Genomic DNA, 18,387 nt, shown 5'->3' with positions numbered 1-18,387 from the left:
AGTACATTTCTAACAAAAAGGGAAACAACAGTACAAAGTTATCCCCTATGGCAACCAAGGAATGGTTGGAGACCCTAATGAATAGCTCCACAAAGAGATAACACTGAAACGGGTCCAAATGCATAAGTAGAGTGACAGTAGGTAAGCTGATAAACCTGCGAGGAGATTAATTTACAAAGATCAACTTGTGAACCCTTCGTTCTCGCTAAGTTCACCAAGACATGTGACAATAGTAGCTCCGCAAGTTCATCCTTCATCAAAACAATATCTTGACATAATCTGAAATCAGGAATTAAGCTTAGCATTTATTAAATCAGCTTTTACTGAATACCTTAAACACAATTGGAATTTTCTGAGTTAAAGTAAAACAGAAAGGACACCTTAAAATCATATCATCAGTATGCTCAATAAGTGAATGAACAAGAGGACAGATCCAAGTCTCCAACGTTTTCCCAAGGGTCTTCCATAGAGAAGAATTCTCCAGTGGAATTGTTTCAGCTGTTAAGTGGAACAGTGAAGGAATTCATAAGAAAAAGGCATCCACCCAAGAACACAAATTAGGTGAAGATTAAGAAACAAGAAAATAAATTTCCTAATAGTGGGAATCTTAGAGCAAGCTCAAAAGAAATGAAAAGAAAGGATATGCACGACAGAGGATGAAAGATCTAAATGGGCCTTTGATAATGAATGGGTAATGGAGCTCAGCTGTCTCCAGAAACTACATAAGACATATTCATAAAGCCATATCAAAACCCCAGGCAGAAGAGCGAGCAAGGCAGGTGTTAACCTAACTGCTGTTAGTGGTAGATCTCATAGGTTCGAACTGTCACAACAGGCTAATAGCAGCTGATCTTGAAAACTGGGACTCATCGGAGGGTCTGCGGCTCTCTCAAAGGGAGTGGTCCTTGTGATCACACAACTAAAAGAGGCACACTCCCAGGGCAATGGAAAGGAAATTTTCCTATTTAACTGAAGTCTGTAATTCATATACTAGAATATATAGCGCTAGGGGACTTACAGCCGACAATGAATACTGCTAATAAGCATCAAAACTATGAAAAAGAAAAGGAGAGCATATTAAACAAGTATGGGTCTACCACTTGATGTTTTTCCTGACTGTGATAGCAACTTCTCGACAAGTTGCATATTAACCCCTTTTGAGTGCACCTGCAGCCAAAGAATCAAGCTTAACAAACATGAAACAACTACATATATGAGCATACTCTCATAGCCGGCAACTGGACTATGCCTCACATGATCAATGATTCAAATACAGTAATATACAGTATTTTTACTACACACTGTGAAATTGAGTTAAGTTTGTGTACCATAATAAGAGACCTCTCGTAAGAATCCAGTGATAGCAGAGCTCTTTGTCCCCTTTCCGTTGATAATATCCCCTTTAAAGAAGATGCTCAATGATTAAAATTGAAGACCATGAAGATCTCATGAGTAATCATAGCCACAGAAACAAAAATTATGCAATAATCTGTAGTTACACCACATAATAATCAGAAAGTATTTGCACTCAAACAAATCGTATTTATCAAGTGAGAGCACATTCAATATGAATCCAAATTCCACATATATTTCCAAACCAGTACCATCTTAGGCTCCACTCAGTTATAGCTTTACTGTTTAACATTGTTCCTTTTTTAATTATTAAACAATCCAAGGATTCCAAACTAGAATTACACGATAATATGAAAGAGGAAAAAGAATGAAGATTCACTCTTTTCCTTACTTAAGCCAGGCCCAAGCTGAAACTGAGGTATTGTCTTAAGCTTGAGATCTAAAGTATGTCTAGCTCACGCTGGTTCAGAAATGAGGCATGAAATATGAATAATGTAATGGCAAGAAACTTTTGCGAAGGTTCCATCATGTCATTCCTAAGACTAGAGCAAACAAGTATTTAAATGTAAAGCTCCGGAATTCTGAGGCTCCACATTTTAACTAGAAAATATTTCCTTTTGTTATCAAGCATGTATGCCTATTAACGGAAACTTGGGAATATAACAATCTTGAAATAGCGGAATTATCTGTTTTCAAACTGATACTTCCATAACAAAACTGAAGCTGAACTATTTCAACAGTTCAACTAACTGGAAACATAAACAAATGGTGTTACAACGGTTTGAAGATCTCAGAAACAGAAACAACACATACACAAACAAATGGCGCTCACAAAATCTGCATGTTGAACTTAAGGAAAAGACGATTTACCCGAAGAGCTCGTGATGTCATGTCTATTATGTTAACAGATTCGTCGAGTAGATACTTCTTTAACAGCCTTACAAGTGTGATAAGGAGTTCTTCAGGTAGTCCAGTGTCAGAATTAAACCCAACTTCTGTAGCACCACCCTGTTCAAGCGGTTGAGAAAGAGACATTTGACTGGAATCACCTGGCAAATGGAAAACTACCACATGCGGATCTCCAATGCCAACCTGTATTACAAATCAACAGCAGAAACTTAATTACACACAACCCATGCGGAAAACATGTCTTAGCAGGAAAACAATGTAACATATAAATTTGTGTATACCCTAGAAATGAAATCCGACACCAATGCTCTTATATCGATAGCATCATTAGAACCGCACATCCGAATTAGAGTCCAGACAGAAGATACAAGTTCAGGTTCACAATGCCAGCAATTGTACTGCCCCACTGCATTTTCCACATTCTTCTCTGGTTGAATAATTTCACCCATAAGCAGCTTCTTATGTAATGTTTGAAGACTGTAAGAGATAAATAAATAAATAATACAATGATTAAATCCATCATTTATGTAGAATCGGCTACACATAAATATATGGAAAAGTGTAGACCGTATTGAGCTAGCAAGGATAAGAAGGCACCTCCATAAAACTAATCTCTGAGGAAGGTACGATGTTCTTCTGACAAACTTCAAATGACATAATGCACATTAGAACAAAAGAATTCGGAAATCTCCGAACAGATTCACAGCTTAAACAAATAAATGAACGAGTAAATAAACTGAACTATGGCCCCATAAGCAGTTACCTTCAAGAAGTGATCTCTTGTGGAATAGTCTTTGCAAAGTTCCTGATGAAACTCTCGAATATCATCAAAGCCGTCAATCTCTGGAAAAGGTTCCAGCTCCTGGCCATGGCAATAAAAACATCGTAAGCCACAAAATTTGAAGTCGAGACTGGAAACGCAGAAAATATCAACTCCAATAAGAGTACTCATGATAATTATTATTCACAATAAGAAACGTATCTCTATAACTCCTTTTACTAAAAGATAGATTCTTACTCTGATGTAATCATAAAGCGAGGGGTCGGAATCTACAATTAACTGCCGAAGCAAACACATGACTTGAGAAGATGGGGAACTAGGAAGATCTCCCTTGTTTTCAGACGGGATACAACATGACACCAATTTCGACACCAAAAACTGCAGCAGAAAGCAAGAGCATGATATAAATGAGAGAGAGAGAGAGAGAGAGAGAGAGAGAGAGGTATGTCTACACCAATAAAGTAGCTGAACTTGGGTACCTGAAGCTGTTCTCCAAGCACACACATTGCATCTTTAGAGGGGTTATTTTTGAATGCCTCGAGCAACATGGACAAAATAAGACAGCACTGCTCCTGTAAAGCATGATCTCCAATATTCTGCCCAACTAAGTTGAAAAGGTAGCTGCAAAGACAGTAAGTAATGTTAGAAATCAATAAAGCAGGTAATTTTGAGAGCTTCGGAACATGAACATTTTGAACTAGTGCTAGTACTCGTGCTCAGCAGAATAAGAACTAGTAAGCAACTAATGAGAAAGTAAAGAAGGTTCTATGGATTTCCAAAATAAGAAGTGTCTGGTGAAGTTTATAGCTGAACAAGTTAGAAATCGCAGACATTACATACTTGGAAGTGCTTGAAATTGCAGCTCTATGGCCTATGACAGTGATAAGGGCCTCAAGTCCAGAAAACCGATGGCACCTATGTCGATGATGAATAGCAGCAGTAACTTCGTAATGCATATCTACTATGAACTGCATATTCGCAAGGATAAGTATAACAATGTTAGCCCTTAAGTAGAAGAAAAGATTAGACACCATTAAGATCATGTACATATTTAGGAAATTAAAAATGACCTTAAAGACTCTATCAGCACGAAATACGTTGATTTTGTCAACAATGCCAACATTTGAAGGACACTGCTCCCTGCAAAAATCCATTAAAATAGAAGTATTATATGCTTTTTGCCTTTTTGTTATTCTATTGGAAACATGTTCCGATAATGTATATGAAACACAACAGAAAGAAATATACATATCCAGGAATCCATCAACAACTGTTTGTATTGCTTTCACAATAACATCCATGGAGAAAAATGGCATGCCAGGTCCTGAAGCAGAAGAAGAAAGTGACAGAATGAAGCTAACAATGGACACCTGCAAAAAAATGAGATATGTAAATAAACAATCATGATAAACGACAGGATATCACTCATATATGGATATAAATACCAAGTATCTAAAACTAAGTGGTACACCCTCCAAAATAAAATCACTGCTCAAACTGTCCTACCATTCTATTACGTAATTACTGGAATGAAAATGTTATAATTTGTTTCAGTATGATCACGTTGGAATGCCTATGACTGATCAAAGTTATAGAAGGTTGCAATTTGTTTGTTTCTTGGACGTAAAAAATACTGAGAAGTCTGAAATAGAGCTGGTGTATAGCCGTTGCACCAGTATTAATAATAGAGCATCAACCCCTAGCATCAACCATAAGATCATTTGTATGCCGTACAGACACATTTAATTACTTTCACTATACATAAGAAATCCAACGAATTTATCATTTACGAGGTTCGTACTGGTCAAAGACTAGTAAATAATATTTACCGCCAACTGATATTAAGCTAGCCAATTGTCCAGATTAATTAACTTGTTGAGTTCTTTCATTATCATGTACTTTAGGTGTTAGATTTCTTACATTCGCATTAGAACCCAATTCTTAGTTCCTGCAGCCAGGAGGATCCACCAACCAAAAGAAAAAAAGTATATACTAGGATAAGGATTGTTTTGAGGTTCTAAATTTCTTTAGGAAAATCATTATACATCATTAAAAAATTAAGACAGATATTGACACTGGTCGCACTGCAGCTAAACCCCGTTCATTTCAGGATATGGAGAAATTAATTTTCGGAAATCAGCTCATTTTCGGAAGTCAAATACTTATATTCCAGAAATGTAGTTTATCAATTTTTATATTCCAGAAGTTAGGTTTATGTGCCTATCTATCCTTAGGCCGGTTCCTATGGTAGCTGGCTAAATTTTCAAACTGCCATGCGAACTGGAGTGGCAAATTCATTTTGCGACTATGGTAAAATGCTATAAGCGACAGTCTCCACCGGGAGATGGAGAAGGAATCGCTCAGTAATACTTCGGTGACATTATATTAATATAATAATGACTTAAGCTGCCTTTAACTGTCCCCACACATAAATATAGGAATAAAATATTAGAAAATATAGTTGAGCCTTGTGAAAACAAAACAGGTGTCAATAAAATAACAGAAAGTATTACTCAGCGACTTAGAGTTGATCGCTAGGTGCATACTACACCGCTCGGTACATATTCGATCTCACCTGGCTAAGTGGCAAATTTGCCACTTTGCCAGCTCCATAGTGGGTGCATAAATGGCAAACTCTTTGGTTTGCCACACCCATAGGAAGGGGCCTTAGGGAGTTGCTTAAATAAGAAAACAACTAAAATTCTTGGGAATGTTCTAGGAGTGAAGAAAAATGCTAACCATATGTTGCTTAATGAGATTGTCTCGTTCAAGCTCAGAAATCTCGGCAATACTTAATATAGAACTCTGAAGTACTACAGCTCCTTTTTCCCTTCCCAGCTTCTTACTGCAATGCAATGCCATACAGACACCAAAAATTGGCACAAAATGACTTTTCACAAGAACTGCCAAAGATTGACCAGCAACCTATACACAAATAAACAACAAATTCAGTAAAACAACATGGTTTAGAGGAGTGCCAAGGAGCAGCTATCAGCGTAGAAACATGCACACTGATTTGTTCCCTCCAACAGAGTACAGAGGCAGAAGATAAAAGCATGCAAGACAATGTTCAAGCGGCATAACAGGTTTCTCGAAAATGAAAAGTTCTATGCCTATTGGAAGCTAACCAGTCTGAGCTTGTGATAGAGTAGGTTGCGTAGAAGAAAGAGGACGAATGAGATGAAGTTATAGAAATACCTTAGCAACCCACTTCAGATTAGTAGTGTCCCCGCTCAGAATCAGAGCTGGAAGTAGCCACGGACAGCAATACTGCATGAAGTAACTAGGTTCTGACTTGAGAACAAAAAGATCCCGTATCTGCAATGAACATTAGCTATATCTTAACATGATGTGTAGCACGTTAAATAAAAATAGTAACATTTAGCCAAACAGAAGTATCTCACGGTGGAAAGACATTACCTCCATAAGTGCAGCTACGCTTACTCTGCAGGCAACCCAAGAAAAGAGAATGACTCCCATAAGTTGGTCTAGGTACTGCAGGAAATTAAGTAAGAAAGTGAGAGATGATTATAAACGAGCATTTACAGTATCAGCTTGCTCGTCTTGATTAAACTAACGGAATGTAAGAAAAGTATCAATCTAGGGTATAAAAAGAGAATGAGTTGATTGAAACGGTTTATTCATGCACAACTAAGACCTATAATAGTTCAAAAGACTAACTTGACATGCTATATGGATTATGGCATTCAACGGATGTGAAAAAAGTTGACAATGTCGTGTGCTATCAAGTTCCCAGCTCTTGAGACCGCATAAAACTAGGCAGAGATATCTCAGACATCATGATGGTATGGTAAAAATGTTGGTTTGCACAATATAGGAAGAAAACAAATAAACTGATCCCAAACATAAGGGACTGAAACTCTTTAAAATGCACCAGTACCATAGTAATTTTAATTGATGTACTCTAATCCATTGAAGTTGTAGTAACACCATTAACTTCTAATAAAAATAATAGTATAGAAAAGTTAGATACAGCACCTTGGATCTAGTTGTGTATTGGAGTTTACTTGACAAATTATCAAGTACGGCAAAAGCCAATTCCCTGGAGATATTTCGCAATGAGTGAAAACCACCAACACCAATCACATACGATAGACAGGGACATGCAAGGTAAAAATGCATACCTCTGACAAGGATCAATTGCTGCTATGACACAAATGATGAAAATGGCCTACATTTTCTCCCATGGGAGAACAATATAGAATGATTAAGTTAAGGAAAATTCCAGAAAGATAATGTATCAAGATACAGTACATATGATCCAAATACTAATCTAGTAAATCAGTACCTCTAGTTCGATCTTTTCACTGTGAAATGCAAGATGCGCCAAAGTAATAATAATTGTCTCCATTGCTGGACGAGGATGAGGACCTGCAGCTAGGACCTCTGCTGCAGTAACAGGTGCTTTCGATGAAGACATCACCAACTTGACGCCAAAGTTGGAACTGTGAAGAATGGGATGAAAATATAACTGCTTAAACAATCCCCTTGATTAGGTAAAATATGAAAAGCAGCCATTGAGAGTTTCAGCTAGGGAGACCAAAAACCTATCATCAGTGGCATTCTCCATCAAATACAGAACAGACTTGGAGATATACAGAACAACAACCATACAAATAAAACTTAGAAAACTGGACCTGCTTCAAGTTTAGCAGCACATTTCAAAATCTGTTAGTAGTCCATATAGAATGTAATACACAGGGTTGTTGGCCCAATTCCTTCAGCTAGACTTGCAGCAGGCATATTACATAGCTCAAAGTATGACGATCAATTAGCAGAAACTGCTGTGTGTACTCTTTCTGTTTTCCAGAATTAAAGGGAAAAAATTTCATTTAGGTATTCAGTAGGCTCTTTTAAAGTTGAACAAGATTCCATAAAACCACTTTTAGCAAGTAAATTAATAAACAACTAGTTTCAGTCAGGTCCATCCTAAACCAGCACCAGAGTAAGATCAAGAGGTTATGCCTCTTGTGTCACTAAATACTATCTACTACAATCACAAAATCATCAGAAATATAAAGATAACACACTAATAGTATTTCGAATATTAACCAGATACTCACTCACCAGACATCTTGAAAGAGCTCATTATGACCATCCCAAGTCTGGAAAAGAACTCCAATCCGCCTAGCCAAGAACAGCCTAACTCGATAATCACAATCTTGAAGCATTGTAAGAAGCTTTTCGATCATTACCTGAGTGTAAGTATGACAACCTAAGATTATAAGAAGATAGCAATGCACAACAATCGATCTAAAAAAATATCCAGGTATATGGCCTGAACACTTGAAGAAGCAACACCTATGAGAAGATATGATGGACAACAAAAAAATAGGCATCATCACCTGGCCAATAGAAGGGTCAAGTATAATGAAATTGCATATGCAGTCAATCAGTTTAGCACGTCCAAGCCAGTCAAGCAGATCATTTTCCCCAATTTTGATTACCATGTCGCGGAGAGATTCTACACTCTGTATATCCGACACCAAGCAAAAGTAGAACAATGAGATCCGATAAATAACAAATTGACAATTATCAAGTCTCAAACAATGAGATCTTAATTGTTTCTTGGGGTAAATAATATACCTGATGACGGACGAAGTGGAAGAGATATATAAAAATAACATAAGTGATTTAAATTCTTTTCATTAGCTTTTAACTATTGGCATTTTGTTTAAAATGAATAAGAAGAAAATGTTGTAACCAAGAAAAGTATGACTTCAGAACAACGAGAACGATCTAAATTCTTTTCATTAGCTTTTTAACTATGGCCATTTTATTTAAAATGAATAAGAAGAAAATGTTGTAACCAAGAAAAGTATGACTTCAGAACAACGAGAACAGTTGGATGCAAACTTTGGGTAAACTTTTTATGCCTTTACAATGCCAGATTATCTCCCTTCATCTTTTTAAGCAAAAAGCACTATTAAGCCTAACTCACTCGAACATTGTTTATCATAATGCTGAACATAACCAACCAGTACTAAAGAAAGCTAACATATGAGATTACCTGTTCAAATGGTCTACCAGGTGTATGTAATAAATTTAATTTTTTATCCTTTCCACCATAGCCTGATGATATTAGATTTCCAAGCAAACCACGTGTGGCAGTTAATACATTAACACAGCAGAGTTTAAGAGACACTCTCACTTCAATCATTTTATTCACAGAAATCACCTGCACAAGAGGAAAAGAAAAAGGTATTCCAAAACATTAATATTGAAGCGTGGACATTAAACATCAACTAATCCCAAAAGTTATTAAGTGGGAAACTTGCAGAAGTTTCCTAAGAGCAGTACCAAGTCCGAGAGCTTGGCAAACGAGGAGCCTGAAAGATGTTTACAGAGAATATACAGTATATATTCAGAGACCTGGCAAAAAGAAATTTCAGATATTAAGAAATAACCAGCTAGCATTCTAGAAAAACACCATCACTTGATGCATCAAAACATTCGACGTACCTCAGAATCATTTTCCTTGTGCATCAGAATAAACAAGATTTCCCATGTAATAACAGGTAATACGGTGAAAAAATTTGTCATCACTGAGATCATGTCAACCTTCCACTTCACAGAAGAAAGGGGAGTGACTATACCCTTGCTAGTGAAATCCATATCTTTAGAATCCTCGTTCACGTCCAATTCCATATCAACAATCCTTGCCCTATTGCCACCCAGCAGATAAGAACCTTGTGGACAAGTTTCAAAGGCAGAAAACAATTCCGCTGTGGCTATATCAGAATATTCACTCCTTGAGCCATCACCAAATTGCTCAAATAGTTTTGCGAAGGCCCTTAAAAGCTTCTCAATAGCATGTACAATAGCTCCAGAAAGTACATCAGCAAAAACATTTTGATCTTTCCCACTACTAAAAACTGGAGAACAAATCAAACTCTTCAGAGAAACTAGAGTGGACCCTGTTCCATCAAGAACGAGACCAGCGCCAGCACAACCATGTCTTCGGATACTATTTATGTTTTCGTTAATGACAGAAACAGCATGCTGGAGCAATCTTACTAAAAGCTTGCACATTTTGGTGACGAAGGATGAATTCGCATCTATTAACCTGCGAGAAATAAAATGTGACAAGTACAATGAAGCGCGGAAGCCATGCATACGGGATAGAACAACGGAATTGGCAAAAGGTGATCACATTGTTCTGAATATACGATTTACCGTGTTAGAAGTGAGCCATGAATGCAGTTGCATAAGAGACCGCTCAAAAAGAAGAGATCCGGAAGAAGCATCTTTTCAATCTCCTTATCCATAACAACTGAAAGAATGTGGTTTTCCAATTCTTGAAATAAGGGTATCCATACTTGACGGGGGAGACGTACTCTATGGTGGGATTCAGATTGAAACAACTACAAGATTAAATTGTAACCATAAGTTAGAAACTTACAAAACCAGTTTAAGTTTAAAGAAAGTTTAAAATATAGATAAATAAATAAAAAACACCTCTACAGAAGAAATAGGCTTAATTTCAGCTAAGACTTCCACAGAACATTCAACAGGTCCACTGAGAAGATTTTGGTCATGTTCCTCCCCCTACAATATAAGAATAATTCTTCACTACAGTTACCGATTTCGACATGCACTTACGAAATTCAGGGAAAAAACAAGCTTTTTAAAAACCTTATATAAATCCTCGGCATCTTCAGAAGGACCAGTAATAGAGTTTGAAAGGAAATGGTCCTTGTAGCAATGAGGGAAAGGAGCAGAACCCCCACAAAGGGAAAACATAGCAGCTGGCAATAGCATTGTCAAAGACTCATTCAGCAAAAAGCTTTCCTGAATAAAGAAATACATGTTAAGAAAGCATTATATTCCAAGTCCAAAACACTGAATGAAAAATGTAAGGAACAGAAATTTTGATATAACATGGAGCTCCAGATGGGAAGAAAACAAAATTAAATACAACTATTTAATGAACATTAAGGATAAATAATGTTAGCACTTTTCACATATCCCACAGCAAATTGGATTACACCACTAATTTCCCTTTCGTTATTTATTACGTAATCTGACGCCATAAAAGCAAAGACTTGATCTCTTCTATAATGAGTCACATAGAGAATTTTTGTAGAAAATGGTCAACAACAGCCAACTCAAAAGGCTCAAATTATAAAACAGAGGACTATGTATGTGACAACATTCTGTGAGACTAACAAGGAGCACACACATCTCCAAGAACACTCTCCCAGTGCTACGCTGTTTATTCATATACACAACCTCCTAAGACAGTCAAGTGGAATGCTAACAACCATGTGTAGATAAGACTTTGAAGGAAGCATGACAATTGCATAGAAGAGTGTATGGGTCTAAGAGGGTTAGACAAACCACTTCCTTCATCCCTATGCTGGACAGTTAAACCTCAAATCTTAGCTTATTCATCCCCATTGCTATGCTGTTTATACATCCCTATAGATTTTTAGCATCAATACCATGCCAACAACCGTAGAAATTTTGGCAAATTCTTTTTTGTTTCAAAAAACAAATTCTATAGTAAACATCCATGGAAAACATTTATGGTTCAGAAATTTAAATAATGAATCCGGCCTAGGTGAAGAGAAACTAACTAGAAACTGAAGACGCTCCCTCTCGTGATCTACCACACGTAACTTCCAGAAATGACAGTTCGATGCATTTGAGTACCTTAAATTTACAATTGCTTCTTGTTTAAATTACAAACTGAAACGCAAAAGAAAAAATGAAATGGCCAAACCTTCCAGTTAAGTAATCCCAAAACTGATCTTAAAAGATTTTGCCTGAGATGTAAAATGTCTCGTATGTCACCCTGCACAAGTAAAACCAAAACACAAGAATAGCATTATATCAAATCAGCGTGTAAGCTTTTTGTAATGTGTTTCACATGCGATATCCAAACACAATTAAATGTCAAACCATGTCAAAGAATAAGCTTCTAGAATGATATCAGATGAATGGGGTCCATAACAGAAACAAATTGTACGAATGTGATTAATATTAATAGAGAATATAAGCTTAATCAAGTTAAAGATGTGAAAATTGATAAATACTGTCATACATGACAAACTTCCACAATTATTATTGCATAAGAATATTAAGAATCTTCTTTGCAGGTGTTAAAAATTATCAGAAGACATTCATAACTAAATTTTTCAACAAATGCAACCTTGACCACTAGCAAACAAATACAGAGAAAGCAAGTATATACCTGTGAACCTTTTCTTGAAAAATAGCAGGCAATGAAGTACAATGCTGACCTGGTTATGTATCAAAACCATAAAATAAGATAACAAGAAAATTTGTAATAAGAAAAGGTCAACTATGGAACCGCTTACGTTGATGGTATGTGCTTAAATAAGCGAAGGTCCCACACATCATGAGGTACTATAGGTATCTGTACTAGCTCCTGAAAAATGACAACTTGAGACACTACGGTGTAAGATGATACCTTAACAGAAGCAACAAAACATCATGGAAGCGCCAGACTTACATTTGAAATAATATTTCCAAGCAGCGTTAAAGCAGCATCTGCCTGTATCAAGAAACATGTTTAATATAGCTAAAACTAATCACCTTAATGATCAAGAGAGCTGAGAAATCATGATGAACGTAAATTTATTACTTGAGAACAAAATGAATTTTCTAAGTGGAGTGCATAATGCAGCTAATGCATGGGGAAAACAGGGGAAAGAGTTAAAGTGTGAGCAGAATTTCAGTAGCGTGTAGCTACTAAGACTAAGAAGACATCATAGAAATGATAAAAGCAGCAAAAGAATAGGTGGACATGGACTAGTAGGGGAAATACAATAAGTTACCAGATCTGCTGCACTTACTTACAAAAATTAGCAAAATCAAGAGTGAACTGGGGCTTAGACTCTTAGTATATATCCACCAAAAGAATCGAAATCTAACAGCAAAAATCAGTACAAGCAAACTTACAACAGAAGTCACATTACTGAATATAGGCAGCCCGTGAATCAAAGAGCTCCATATTTTGTTCCAACTGGCTCCAAGCTGCAACGTTAGTCAAGCAAAAAGTTTTAATTAAATACATCCAGTTTGTAGGTAAAAATAAATGGTTGCATAATTAAAATACCTTGTTGCAATATGGGTGGGTACATAATAAATTTCAGTTGTGTTTCGAGGCATTAGTCTAACTAAACATGTCTTTAATAGTGAATTAACAATTGGAAGGTTGAACTATGTTGTATCTACTGAAGAGGGTGGGCTTTTATTCTGACTAAATAAGAAAATGCATCTACAGCCCACTGATGGGGGTCTAATACTGCCACTCGTTAATTGCAGGATGACTAGCTTTCTTGATAAAGGATGCATCTATATTTTGAAGAGATAGGCTATATGTCAGCCCATCAGTAATTCAGTTCCAAATATTAAAATTTCCATTACGGTACAAAGAATATCAGACATACACATGCACATTAACTATAAAAATACATCACTAGTGGACCAACCAAAACTAAAATTAACCTCATTTTGTGGAGGAGACGAACTATGTGCAGCATCAGCCCTTGCAATAGGAAGCAAACGGATAGAGCAGAGCTCCTGCAGGCTCCTTCAGAACAAGTTAAGAAGTAATTAGTTTTTAGCTCAAAAGATGATTATAGTTGCACATAGCGTGCAACTTTTTTTCCCTTTCTCCTAACAAGTAATATATATTGCCATGGGACATATATGGGCATCCTTCGGATTATGTGTGCCATCAATTACCACATCACATGTACATATGGATATCATACGCCTTCTTTTTTGTATGTTCATGAAAGAATGTATGTTTTTTATATAATATAAAGACTGCCAACTGGATAACATGAGACAAATACAGGATATTTCTGAAGAAATTGAACCACTTACCGCAATACCCACAGCAAACCATCGTATGAGTGTTCTTTATTTCCATCGTTCATAATCCTAGCAAAGATCATTAAGCATCCAAGTCATTGAAGAGAGACATGATATGCAACACTTATGCATACACCATGGATATAACAGCGCTTGCACACGCACACCATTATTGATGAAAAGATTCTGACAATCACATATTTTACTTAAATACTTGAATTCTACACTTGGACATACTTACCTCTCAAAACTTTCGCAGATGCCCTCAAACCAGTAGATAAGAAAATCCTTAGGGATGCGAGAATTATAGTTTTGGACAAGAAAACAAAAGGCACCGTTCCTGTATTAGAAAACGAAAAGCACCATTGGTTTGTGGCTTTTTCCAGTAATCACAAGCTGTGAAGTGCATGTGTGTATATATGAGCCTACAGGTAACAACATACCATAACCATTTCCCTTTCATCAGACCCTGTCTTAGACGGGTAGCAGCATCCTCCCTTCTAGGTCGTTTCTCAGAATTTGATGCCTTGGATATACCAATATTTACACATGCCTGGAGGAAAAGAAATCATCTGTAAGCATCCGAAATACTCTTGAGATTTTTCTCAAACAGAAAATCTTAACAATCTTTAGATGAAATGTATTACTGTGTTCAATGGAAATTGTGAATATCAAATATAAACTTGAAAACTTAAACTTTGGAATACCAAACTGGAACTGCACGAGTTGTCAAAGAGTCTTTGGAAAAGAAAATATCTGTGGTGAAAGCCTATCAAATATCCCTTTTGATTGCGGAATAATCATGAGTTTACAGCTCCAATATCGTGTATATAGCTGAGAACTGAGAATTGTAGAAACCTACCCTGTAAAATAGAGAAGCAGCAAGCTCCAAGAGACCGCAACGTAAGTTCGTCAACATTCCAGGCTTATCATCCCTACATGTGTCACCCCTGATTGCAGCAAGCACTTAAATGATTATCCATCAGAAAAACCCATGGAGCTTCCCTGGAGAATAAAAACTAGAGGACACCTACACTCACCATAGAACTGCAGAGCTAGCTATATTGCTTTGATCTAAATCCTTGCCAACAATATCTAGAAGTTGTTCTACCAGATGACCCCCGTCAGCAGCAGTTCTGATTAATTTTAACTGCAATGTTGCATAAAGGACAAGTGCATCCTGCAAAACAGAAACTATTAGACTATACAGCCTCCACACACAAAGAGATGCAATCATGCAAGTATGGAGACTCACTAAAAAGACCTACCTTCAGAGCACGATCATGAGTTGTGAGCCAACAACGAAATACAAATTCTTGCACAGCAGAATGGATTTCCATTGGCTCAGAATCCAGATTGGGGCCATTCTTCCACAAGTATGTGTTAATGCATTCAATAAGCTTGCGAGAGATCTTCCCCTCATCCCTGACGTACAAAAGGCATTTGAACATGCTCAATGACAATGCAAACGAGGTCAAGGAACATAGCCTTTAGGTCTAGTAACACAGATAAGAATTTGTCAAGGTGTATACGGTGTACCTTATGTGCAAGAAAATCCCAACAAACCCCTTCACAATGTCTTTTTGAAGATTATCTGGGAAATCCCCAGGAGGATTTTCTAGTAAGGAGTGCAATGTCAGGATGCAGCGAAACACTTCCTCTTTTGGGTTAGATTGAATGTTTCTTTTTCCATCTAAACAAGTTTCCACCTTCCCCAAATACAAGAGAACAAGACCTACCAGCGGGAAGAGATGAAAAATTACAAAAAAATAACATCGAAACAATGGATACCAAAGCTTCATATATAAATAAATAATGTACTTACCACAATAAACCCGCTTCCTCATATGAAATCTATAATCTTTTACTGCGATAAGATGTCGGAGAATGGTCCCGTATTCAGACTGGTAGCTTGGAACATCCCTCAAGACCTCCCATATGTGACTAAACAGTGACTTGACAACGGATAATAAGAGCTGCATCTTGCCTAATATAAAACAAATGAGATATGACGAAAATCGAATTAATACACACTTAAGGAGTTCAAATGAACTAATTCTAAGTTAATAACACAAGAGCTACTTCCCGACTAGTGTAGACAGCCTTTAATCTAACAAAGCGCGCAATTCTTGTCCATATCAACTACCAGGCACCCTTTTCCCTTCAGTCAATATAAATGAAGGAAGCTTGAAAAATCTTTTACAACATCCAGTCGCTCTTGACCAAAGAAAAACAGGAGCGGCATTTGGTCTAAGATAGAACAAATGCAACTACCAAAATGCCATTGAATTTTCATGTTTTTAAGGGTTGTTGAAGTCCAGTCATTCATGTAATACATTCAAAATAAACAGATGACTAGAGAATGTTATATTGTTATTAATTGCAAAACTCAACGGTTCCCACATCAGCAATTTTCAGGTTTCTAGTTTTGGCTTGAGTGCAGTAAGATTGTAAAGAACACAATCCTGACTAATTTGGTGGTTCCATGGTAATTTGGTTAGTAACTAGCTTTTCAGATGCAAAGCAAAATACAGATACAACGGGAAATCTGGTGTTATCTTGCCTTTTTTGGGGGGTTCACTGTATCTGAAATTGCAAATTTTGTCCAATTCAATCAGTATCTAGTTTTTCACTTTATTCCACCAAAATATCCTTACAAAAACATCCAAACGTTTTTTAATTCCTAACCTGAAAATTTTGTATCCTCAGCCTGTTGAATCGCAATCCGAAGAGTTTTGGCAAAAATCAGCTTTGGTGGACGCTTCTTGCTCATAGATATCTCAGACGAAATACATCCTATGAGAACCCTAATAAGGAACGGCCAGGTTTTTGCTGAATCACAAACAAACAATCAAAAACATTACATAAGAAAACACTAAATTAAAATCCTCATTTGCTTTTTTTCAAATACAACACAAAACTTACAGTGAGGAATCTCATTAGGTTTGAGTTTCGCAGTATTTCCACTAAGAATTTTGCAGAATCCAAACGATCTTTCTCCTTCTAACCAATTACTCAACAGCTTAATTCCTTCCTACAAAATCCAACAAAAAATATTCAAAAAAAAAAATCAAAAAATCAAAAATCAAAACCGTAGCATTTCAAACATTTCGAGTTCTTGACTACTGCAACTACACTGATAATTGAAAAGAATTAAGCATAGAAAAACATACTTCTCGAGTTTTAACTTTATCTGATGAAAGTTTTGAAACAATCTCTTCAATATCCCCAGAACTAGCCATTGTCATTACTCCAAAACACTTTCAATACTCCTCCAAAGTTAGGGTAAAATATTTGAGTTTGAATAATCTTCCATGAGAATTAGGGTTTCGATGATGTTCTTAGACACAGTGTTTTGTTGTGTTCGAGAAGTTGAAAATGGGGAAGAACTAGAGAAGAAAGAGAGTGAGGGTTTTAGAGAATAAAAGAATAGGAGGGTTTTAGAGAATAAAAGAATAGGATGGTTTTTCCCGGGAGTAGCGACAAAAGCGCTTTTGGTGCCCCAAACTTACAGGGCCCATCCGACAGCACTGGACAAAAGTCGGGCCAATGGGTATTTCTTGATGGGTATTTGGGTACTACGATGAAGAATCTCAAGAGTCGGAAGCTTTTGCTCGGAGCCCACCTAAATCTTGGCTCAAAAAAGCAACTTTTCAAACAAGCTTATTATAGGGACCCTCCCACCGAATTAAAAACTTAAAATTAAAACCAAAACAGGAAACTTAGGCGCAAGCCCAAAAAAAATAATATTGTTATTGTCAGACCCACAATTAATTTTAGGTACCGTGACACCCATAATTATTTTCGTGGCACCCATAATTATATGAAATTATTACAAATGTCTGCATTACGGATTATGCATCCGCATGACGGGTTATGCATTAGGAGTATAATTGGCAACGCAACTTGGATATAACATATCTAAAAATCCGTGCCTTGAAATTTTACAAATTTTATATCGTTAGAAATCTTTTCAAGAGAGCTACGCAACGAGTACAAACAACAATATCAAATTTTTGTTTTTCACGAAAAAATCGGAGGTGATCATCATTTTAGGCAAAATTTCGAAAACTGACTACATAACCATTATGCAGCCACCAAAAAAGATGCACAACACATTCTGCAGACGCATAATGAATTATGCATCTATAACAAGTTATGTAACCATTGTTTTGGGAGATTTTAGTGCGTACATAAAAAAATTGATGCATAATGCAGTATGCATCCATATTTACGGATGCATATCAAGTTATGCATCTATTTTCTCGATGCATAAAAGATTGTGCAACAATTTTTTCAATGCACAATGCATTATGCAGTCATATTTTCGGATGCATAACGTGTTATGCAACCATTCTCTGGACTGCATAACAAGTTATGCTGCTATTATTGTAGGTGCATGACAAGTTATGCAGCCTTTTTTTTTGTTGGTTTCAATATTAACAAAAATGTTGTTGCATAACGTGTTATGCAAC

General features: G+C 36.6%; 1 protein-coding gene across 1 annotated transcript in view; it reads right to left on the bottom strand.

The window, feature by feature from the left end:
• The window catches only part of LOC113299852 (serine/threonine-protein kinase ATM-like), a 28,796-nt gene extending 11,488 nt beyond the window's left edge, over positions 1-17,308 (bottom strand). Inside the window, exons 1-44 of the mRNA XM_026548951.1 lie at positions 17,086-17,308; positions 16,838-16,946; positions 16,601-16,744; positions 15,738-15,899; positions 15,452-15,647; positions 15,181-15,337; positions 14,953-15,092; positions 14,775-14,862; positions 14,356-14,465; positions 14,154-14,252; positions 13,925-13,981; positions 13,541-13,625; positions 12,992-13,066; positions 12,543-12,584; positions 12,388-12,458; positions 12,261-12,309; positions 11,790-11,861; positions 10,700-10,855; positions 10,523-10,612; positions 10,241-10,428; positions 9,527-10,130; positions 9,365-9,436; positions 9,075-9,242; positions 8,410-8,535; positions 8,132-8,259; positions 7,353-7,509; positions 7,189-7,235; positions 7,043-7,106; positions 6,464-6,538; positions 6,242-6,361; positions 5,783-5,968; positions 4,292-4,413; positions 4,114-4,183; positions 3,884-4,011; positions 3,523-3,664; positions 3,281-3,421; positions 3,026-3,124; positions 2,860-2,906; positions 2,544-2,739; positions 2,224-2,445; positions 1,329-1,400; positions 1,098-1,167; positions 381-498; positions 156-279 (exon numbers count right to left, since the gene is read on the bottom strand). Coding sequence (XP_026404736.1) covers positions 156-279; positions 381-498; positions 1,098-1,167; positions 1,329-1,400; positions 2,224-2,445; positions 2,544-2,739; positions 2,860-2,906; positions 3,026-3,124; positions 3,281-3,421; positions 3,523-3,664; positions 3,884-4,011; positions 4,114-4,183; positions 4,292-4,413; positions 5,783-5,968; positions 6,242-6,361; positions 6,464-6,538; positions 7,043-7,106; positions 7,189-7,235; positions 7,353-7,509; positions 8,132-8,259; positions 8,410-8,535; positions 9,075-9,242; positions 9,365-9,436; positions 9,527-10,130; positions 10,241-10,428; positions 10,523-10,612; positions 10,700-10,855; positions 11,790-11,861; positions 12,261-12,309; positions 12,388-12,458; positions 12,543-12,584; positions 12,992-13,066; positions 13,541-13,625; positions 13,925-13,981; positions 14,154-14,252; positions 14,356-14,465; positions 14,775-14,862; positions 14,953-15,092; positions 15,181-15,337; positions 15,452-15,647; positions 15,738-15,899; positions 16,601-16,744; positions 16,838-16,946; positions 17,086-17,160 — 5,463 coding nt within the window. The 5' untranslated portion in view covers positions 17,161-17,308. The remainder of the gene's footprint in view (positions 1-155; positions 280-380; positions 499-1,097; positions 1,168-1,328; positions 1,401-2,223; positions 2,446-2,543; positions 2,740-2,859; positions 2,907-3,025; positions 3,125-3,280; positions 3,422-3,522; positions 3,665-3,883; positions 4,012-4,113; positions 4,184-4,291; positions 4,414-5,782; positions 5,969-6,241; positions 6,362-6,463; positions 6,539-7,042; positions 7,107-7,188; positions 7,236-7,352; positions 7,510-8,131; positions 8,260-8,409; positions 8,536-9,074; positions 9,243-9,364; positions 9,437-9,526; positions 10,131-10,240; positions 10,429-10,522; positions 10,613-10,699; positions 10,856-11,789; positions 11,862-12,260; positions 12,310-12,387; positions 12,459-12,542; positions 12,585-12,991; positions 13,067-13,540; positions 13,626-13,924; positions 13,982-14,153; positions 14,253-14,355; positions 14,466-14,774; positions 14,863-14,952; positions 15,093-15,180; positions 15,338-15,451; positions 15,648-15,737; positions 15,900-16,600; positions 16,745-16,837; positions 16,947-17,085) is intronic.
• Positions 17,309-18,387: the final 1,079 nt, after the last annotated feature.

This window comes from Papaver somniferum, chromosome 7 (assembly GCF_003573695.1).
Source record: "Papaver somniferum cultivar HN1 chromosome 7, ASM357369v1, whole genome shotgun sequence".
NCBI lineage: Eukaryota > Viridiplantae > Streptophyta > Magnoliopsida > Ranunculales > Papaveraceae > Papaver > Papaver somniferum.
Note: the sequence above shows the minus strand (reverse complement) of the source record. Positions and strands in the feature narration are given on the sequence as shown.